Source organism: Ixodes scapularis, unplaced genomic scaffold (assembly GCF_016920785.2).
Source record: "Ixodes scapularis isolate PalLabHiFi unplaced genomic scaffold, ASM1692078v2 PGA_scaffold2__306_contigs__length_199485367, whole genome shotgun sequence".
Taxonomy (NCBI): Eukaryota; Metazoa; Arthropoda; class Arachnida; order Ixodida; family Ixodidae; genus Ixodes; species Ixodes scapularis.
This window is the reverse complement of record NW_024609857.1, coordinates 96,779,604-96,787,543: the sequence shown is the minus strand read 5'-3', so window position 1 is coordinate 96,787,543 and position 7,940 is coordinate 96,779,604. Positions and strand designations below refer to the sequence as shown.

Genomic DNA, 7,940 nt, shown 5'->3' with positions numbered 1-7,940 from the left:
CTATCTACAAAAGATTTAAGTAAATATTAGCCGTGCTGTCCCGAACAGCATTTCTCCGGCATCCAGTGCAAAGCGACCAGTTCCTCGAACAGGTCGGTTAGTTCGCTCCGGGGCGAGGCTTGCTGCCGTCCGTGGTAGACACCGCAAAGTTCCGGCGTCCCAGCAGCATCGGTTGGGAAGGTAATTTCACCAGAGGAGACGCCCCCGTTGCAAGTCAGAGGGGAAATGACGTTTGCGTTGCTCCTTTTGGTTGGTCTGCTACTAGCACACGGCGTTACAGGAGGTGAGTCCATTACTGTGCCTTTCTTGCCCCAGTATTGTTGTTTGTGGTTAAGGTCAATTTATTTCGAAAGGAAATTCACACTGAGCCTTTGCGTTACGCCGGTTTTGCAAAAAAAGAAAAAAAAATGTTTTCTGAAGCTTGATTTACAGTGTGCTATTCCGCTGGTGATTTCACAGCTGCAACTTCAGGCACTGTAGCTCCCCCCACCATACATTTTTCGGCTGCACGAGTTATAGCGCGACCACGTGAATTAGTCATTACTCCGACTACGCGCGATAGTATGCGGGTGAACTTGGGATTTTGTGGACGTTGTTTTTCTCCTAAACTTTTATTTCGCTTCGCCCAAGTTCAATCATAGTGTTGACATTCTTACTGAAACAATAGTTCCATTCATTTAGTTGCCAAAAGTTTTTTTTTAGCGTGTCATGGACACCGCTTAGATTTTCAGGGTCGAGTGGTCTTGCGACTTGAGTCAATGAGAATGAATGAACTGTTTGTTTCAGTGACCGATTACCTGGACCACATGAACGACAAGATCGAGTCCGCGATGAACATGGTACGCGCCTTCTTCGTCATCTTCCTGGGCGCCTTCACCATCAACGTGTGCGCCGTCGTCTTCGTCGTGTTCGGCGACGGCAGAGCGCGCAAGGTCCTGTTCCCTCTCGTGCTCATCTACGCCGTCCTGTACCTGGTCTTCTCCGGCATCGCCTACCTCTTCCTCGGACTGAGCAGCACGGTGGCCACCAAGTTCCGCTACATCGGGTCCACCATCGGCCGCGTGTCCGCGTCCAACGTCTCGGACTCGGCCTTCGAGTACATCAAGGTTTACGAGCCCGAGTGTCGGCTCCGCTTCATCTGCGAGGTGTCCGAGAAGGCGGTCCAGAAGGACCACATGTTCGCCCTCGTGCTCAGGATCGTCACCACCGTCGGCAGCTCCGGCGGGCCGTACGTCGAGGCCGTGCTCGGAGGACTTGGCGGAAGGGGCTGCCAGACGCTCTTCCCCGAGTGCGGCTATTCGCCACTCCGGAGGTCGCTTCCGTTTGTCGACTGAGTCGTGTTGTGTAATCATCATCATTAAAGGTTCACCCTGCTCCCCAGCGCTCGTGAACATGACCGTTCTATGCTACCCATGTTCCGATGGAGACAAATCAAGCAGAACCAAAAGTGCTTCGTAATGGCCTTGGTCATCTTTGTGCATTTGCTTTCACCGGCTGAAGCAATCGCGCACGCATCACGCACGCATCACGCACAATCATGCCGTAATTCTGGGCGCTTCTTTTCTGCGCGTGATTGATTTAGCACGAGCAGACGCACAAAGACTACGAGCGCCATGACGATGCAGTTTTTTCGGGGAGTGCACTGCTTCTTTCGTAGGGGTTGCGGTGACGTCAGAACGTCGCCGAGTTCATGATTGGCTTTGATTGGAAGGATTGTGGGTACCCTCAATGCAAGATGCCTTAAGGTCTACCCACTATTTTTTTTCTTTTAATCAGCCAATAAGAATTCGGCGTTCTTGCATCATCGCAACTCCTGTGCAAGAAGCAGACGAACTTGCGCTCCGCACATGATCACTCTTCCCGCCAGGTCCCAGGCGCATCGCTACGAAAACAATCGCGCTGCTCCTGACATTCCTGGAAGACACCGGCTTGGCTGACCATCTTTAATGCTTGGTGTTCCTTCCAGTTTCCAGTACGGCGGGCCCGGCTTGGCGCAAGGCCTGTGACTGTGACGGGTAACATGGCCTTCTGCCATTGAGGTGGCAGACCTGACAGTGCTGGACTAGACACCACTTAATATCTTTTGATCAGTGTGTGTCTTGTTTGAACCTTCTTCTCTTTCTTTTCTCTCTCTCTTTCCCTTTTCTTTTGCTGCTCAGACCGGGACTGGCAGGCCCCCATTAGAAGGAGTGGCCACACTGTTCCGGTCTTCCTCCCCCCCCCCCTTTTTTTTCTTGATTTTAAAATATATCTCAACGCTTACACACACACACACACTCGCGTTCCAAGGCTGGGCAACTACGAAAGAAAAAAAAAGTGCTTTCACCGCGCAGACGTGAATGAGAACGCCTGTATGAATGGCTTAAGTATAATTCTAACCATAGAGGAGGCTATGTTCTAACCTAAAGTAAACTGTAGGAGCCACATTTGGAACTCCATACGAGTGCAGACGGTTATACGTATCCCGGCCACTTCAACACCGTGCGAGTGTCCGCTTACCGCAGCAGAGACGATTGTTGACAACCAAGTAAGGTCGCTCCAGCCGGGATATACCAACGAACCTCTTCCCCTCATGCAGCTGAAATAATAATCTTTGAGTTGAGTGTCTTTCAACGCATCTCAACTACACATCAAGTCTGATTCCTAATCAAAATTGTATATTGCGTTGTTTATCTCATTATCAACAGGAAATAATAGATTTTTCAAGAATATTACGAAGAGAAATAAACGAGACCGATTAATCGATTACATAATCGATTAGAGTATGGCGATTAATCGGGTTAAAATTTTTAATCGACGCCCAGCTAGTCATTCTGATTACTGCAAGCATGGTGACGCGTCTATTTTTTTCAATATCGTCATGCCGTGCTATGGCTTTTAACTTCGCGAGCGCAATATTTGCAGTCTCGAAAGCTGGATTGAAAGTTACAATATTGAGCCCAACTCCTTGTGTTTATATTTACGATGTGTGTTGCTGTTGCGTCGCTTGGTTGGCAACCCGTAGTAATATCTAAGCGCGGTTACAGTCACAAAAAGGCGATTAGAAGTTTGTTGCAAATCTAGGAGAAATTGAACGATGCATAACTAACTAGCACAGCTGGAAACAGGCGACCAAGAGCGAAAATTGTGACTCCCTCCCGCGTGGATCCTGGCCAAAGTCTCAACCCTGCACCCCAGTGCGTCCGGTTTGACCAGAAGAAAATTGGCCAGTCCCTCGCCTAGGGGAAAAAGCGAAAAATGATGTTTTTTTTTGTTTTTTTTGCCCGATCCCCTAAAGGTTATGCTGGTGATATCCCACACTGCCTGGTGATAGCCAGGGGGAGAAATTTGGCTTAGAAGGGCGGGAGGAATCATATGTTTGTCTTTTTAGACTTAGGCTAGGTGACGCAAGTTACCGCCCGTTACAAAGGGTATACATCCATCCATCTATTTGTGGACACTCGTAACCTGGTGAAATGATAATATGTAAACGGGCCTTAATTTGGAGAGTGTTAGTTTCATACGTTGTAGTCACCTCTTTACCGGAGCTGGAAGCCTAGCACACAAGCAAAACTAATAACCGACGTAAAAAAAAAAAAAAAAAAAAAAATAAGAGCGGACGCAGTCAAGCAGCTGAGATATCAGCGTCATAGAATCCCGGAGGTAAGCTCACCGAAGAAACGCTCACCCATTTTTGTGCGGGTCAGAAGAAAAAACTCGCCGGTCGTTTGACAAACCCGGTGAAAAGCTCAGCTTGAATTCAATTTTTATTCAAGGTGGGCGTCATCAATTTACTGCTTATTTGATGAAGTGAACAATTTTTTCCCATATTCGGGAACGCTATTGAACATTTGAGAGCAGTAAAGTGCAACAAAAATATGCAAGCGCGTCCCACGCAGGCGGTACACATTTCTATGCAACACACGTGATGTGCTGAAGCCCGACCGTTTTTGCGTGACCACCGCCATGTTAATTCTCACATAGCCAAAATGGAGGAAACATAAGCTTTTCTTATTATTATTATTTTACGATATGAAGAGTTTAGCAACGAAAGCGTTCCTCCTTAAATCAATGATGAAATGTGAAGATTTGGCAATGCTGCGCCGGCTATTACATGACAGGTACATAAATATATAAGAATTACTCAAGTTTTGCCTACTACACTGCCTATATTTAACTTCTTTAATTATCGTTCTGTTTAAAGATATTTTTTTTAATTTTTGCCGTGCAACCAAAGACGGTCGTTGTATAAGCTACACTTGGAAGGAAAAGTTATATTTTGCTTAAGCGCAAAACTAGATAGAACACACGCAAATATCATCATGCTTCGGTTGAGCGAAAGCTCGGATCATAGATTTGTAGGCGAGCTTTTCTCCTGAGATCGTGAAAAGGCCGGCGAGCTTTTCTCCGCATCCGACGATCTTGCAGTGATATTTTCTCCAGTAAGCTTTTTTTCCGCCACCCGCGTCATGCCATAGCAGCGGCCGCTTTCCTAACATTTGGAAACTCTTTACACGACCTAATTTCTGTATAAGATTGGTTCAGCAACGGTAGAATACGTCCAGGAACATGACGACGAACACCACGATGGTACCCTATTGACGCTGTCTGATTGGTCTTATCAGCTCCTCCTTTCTCTTTTACGACGGAGGTGAAAGTGGTCGTTCTCGCGGCAAAGTGGCAGCGTTCGGAAAATGGTTCATGGTTTTTCATCGTTGACGAAACTCCACTCATTGCTATCCTGACCGCACAGTGAAGTTCTCTTTGGACCAGTCATCCCTCAATCTTTCTCTATACAAATTATTAGCGAGTTTTAGTAGACCGTGTTTCCCCCTCCACTAAGCCCCTCCGCTACCCGGAAATCTACAGCCAAGGCCATCGGCACGCAGGTGCAGTGGCGGTTTCTTCGTAGCGGAGGCTTAGCGGAGGGGGAAACACGGTCTACTAAAACTCCCTATTACGCGGAGAGCGGAATCAGGTGACGAAAGATGGGCCGTTGATTTGTCCGGCAAGTGTGCATCTTGCAGCACCTAGTTAAGTTAGCGGTGAACGAAGTATAGGGTCCGTTATGAGCTAATCAAGTTACGAACATTCGGGCATATAACAAACGCTATTCGCCACAGATGCGCCGAAGAACTTAGCAATTCGGTGACAGAAAATGAAAGCACATGCATTTGACGAAACGGTACTGAAAATTGGTGCTCTTTGGTCTCAGTAACGTTGGCTCGCCCTGTGGGATAGGTCATAACGGTGGACGTTCTGCGACAACACAGCGTATATAGGGTCACTTGGGGGCAAATTCGATTAGCCGACCCGTCCTAAGCAGCCGCGTCGCTGTTTCGTTTTAACAGAGAGCGAGTCCGGCGTAGGTGTCCGCATGCATCTGTACAGAGGGGGCGATATTGCATTAATAAATTTAACATGCTCCTCAACAAGAAAGAGAGAGAGGGATCTCCTATCCTTCATGCTTTCTCTGACAGTCTGTAGAGATGTTCGAAGCGTGCATGTGTCATTGCAGATAATTCTGGTATCATGCCTGCAACAAGCACCGTGTTATTTATTTATTTATTTATTTATTTTGTATGAAGTATACGAGCAGTGTATCTGGGGAGGCGAAGCTGCACCTCGTTCGAATCGATCAATTCTGATTATAATTTTCGCGATAGTTTTAACAGTTCTAGCAGCCACCGGATTAGATCGAGCTAACTGATTCATTTATCGCTTAAAGGTAACAGCTTTATTTCTTGGTGTCAGACCAAGGACGTCCTTAGGAAAGAGGCCAGAAGCGGCATTTGTAAGAACTTGAGGCAAACATATTGAGCCTCAAATGGCACGAAAACGACGTTTCTGGAGTTCAATCCAGGTCACTGCAACTAAAATAAATTAGCAGGATCTAGCTTTGTTGCTTGAGGGAGTATTCGCGCTCCCCATATCCACGCGCACTTCGTAGCCTAAAGTGTCGGGTAATTTTCAGCATCCACCAGCTCGCCCGCACACTGCTATATTTACGTAAAAATTCCTCGACATGGTTACTTTATTATTAATTTTTTTAATGCGAGTTTGGCTGCTACATCGCCAAGATTGGTTGCGTGAAGCCGGGCAAGCCCATGGAGAAACATGTTGTCTTTAGCTGCAGGAGCTGGTTTTATTTGGAATGTCGAGATTGGCTCATTCTGAGTTCACGGCACGTTTAAATCTGCCAAGTGATTAAAAGGGTGAAGCGATTGGGAACTTGATAGTAAGTGCGACAAACGTTGAAGTATAATCCCAATAGGCCTTTTTCTCTCGGCAAGGGGGCGCGTTCTAAGTCGAATGCTTACGAGCATAAAGCGGCACTGCAGTGTTCGACCGCGCACGAGTGACAGTCGTTCACAAGCGTCTGTCAGCATCTGTCAACATGCGGTAACGAAGCGTATAAATAAACCAAGAAAAAAAAATTAAGTAAGCGACAGAAAAATGAAGCTCGCGTTTTCAGTGTCTTATCAAAACGATAGCATTGCTTTTCGTTGCCTTTTAGTTCTCGTTATTTTTTTTTCTCAAAATGTTATAGTCAACAAAGAAATCTTGCCAGCTTGACTACCGCAAACAATGTGAGAGCGCACAACTGAAACGTTACGGAAAATTAGATTGGAATTTGCTGGCCACGGGGCGCTACGGTCTTGAACGCCGAGTTGCTCTAATTTGTATATATTTTCAAGGTTTTATTTCAGAGAACAGAGAAAGGGTAAATCACAAGCAACACCGACTTTCTGTTTCCTTTTTCCCGGAACGCGAAAGATGACTCCGCTATGATATTGAGCTCTCGTTCCGCATTTCCCCTCCTTTCCTTGTTAATTTGTCTGAATAAACTCATTCACTCCTTTCCAAAAAACGCTCCTAGGCCGCCGCCATGTTGCTGATGCTAATGCGGCTGGTGCGACTCTCGCGCCCTCTATCAGCTAGAAGTTTTCTGCCACTCTCTGGGACTGTGAAGACCCGCTCAGCGCGGTTCTCTACAAGCATTTTAGCCGTTTTGCATTCGACGTTTTCTCGCTCTCTTGAAAGTTTCCACTTCATTTTTTTATGCGTGCTGCCTACCCTTCTTGTGTTATCTTCCATTGTGAGAAATAAGGCTGGTAAGTGCCTGCCATTCAAGCTTTTCTGCTCGACATTCACGGGAAACGAAGCAGGTGAAGGACGTCGAACGACCCTCGACGCGATTTTGCGAACATTGTTCTCCCCCCTCCCAGAGATAATCCGCGTAGAATCCAGTCATCTCCAAAAATAGTTGCCCGGGTTGGGGTGAGAAACGGGTCAGTCGCGTTGGTTTCTTTGCCTTGGTGCGGTTGTGAAAAAAAGGAAGCTCTCCCCGAAACGTGCCCCAAACGAAGTCATCTCGGATTCCGTCCGATCGTCAAGATGTGACTGTCGTCGACTGTGACTGTGTTATTTGAGATCTTTCTCAAATAAATTCGTTTTGGATAACGCTGCATCGTGTGGTATGTACGATATATTGTTCTAATGTTACCACTTCCTCAATTGTATATCCGTGTCCTGTCCATCGGTAAACACGTTATTTGTGAGCGTGAAAAATGCATGCCTTTCGGCCCTCTTCTGTTGCAATTTATTTTTGACAGCAAAGCGCTTTGTCGCTTCACATGCGGCGAATCCCGCGGCGTCGTCAAAACTGACCGTAAGAAAAAAACAAATAACTAGAACTATACTTTCCATTCGCACTCGTTCTGTCGCGCGCGCACCCAACAAAAACAGTTTACAGTTTTTTTTTTTTTTTTTAGTGTGACACAATGCTTTCTCAATGCCCTCGGGAAAATACATGTACAATGAAACACAAAATATTGCGGGAAAAAACGAGAATTTAGCCGCCAGCAGCGTTTGAAACTGCGCCTACACAGGCTGCGCCTATTGAAATCACAGTCCACTCGGTTAAGGTTAGGAGGGACGCCGGTGAGAGTCTAGCCTCA

The 7,940-nt window shown here is 46.6% G+C and overlaps 1 protein-coding gene across 1 annotated transcript; it reads left to right on the top strand.

Moving 5' to 3' along the window:
- Window positions 1-225: 225 nt before the first annotated feature.
- On the top strand, window positions 226-1,334 carry LOC121048181. Its single transcript, XM_040504212.2, has 2 exons — window positions 226-283; window positions 787-1,334. The coding sequence occupies exons 1-2, from the start codon at window positions 226-228 to the stop codon at window positions 1,332-1,334; spliced, it is 606 nt and encodes a 201-aa protein (XP_040360146.1).
- The last annotated feature ends 6,606 nt before the right edge of the window (window positions 1,335-7,940 follow it).

Bases quoted from the DNA above. Each gene is read 5' to 3' on its own strand.
- LOC121048181 (XM_040504212.2), top strand. From the start codon at position 226: ATGACGTTTGCGTTGCTCCTTTTGGTTGGTCTGCTACTAGCACACGGC. The intron at 284-786 runs GTGAGTCCATTA...TGTTTGTTTCAG, and splicing joins AGCACACGGCGTTACAGGAG to TGACCGATTACCTGGACCAC.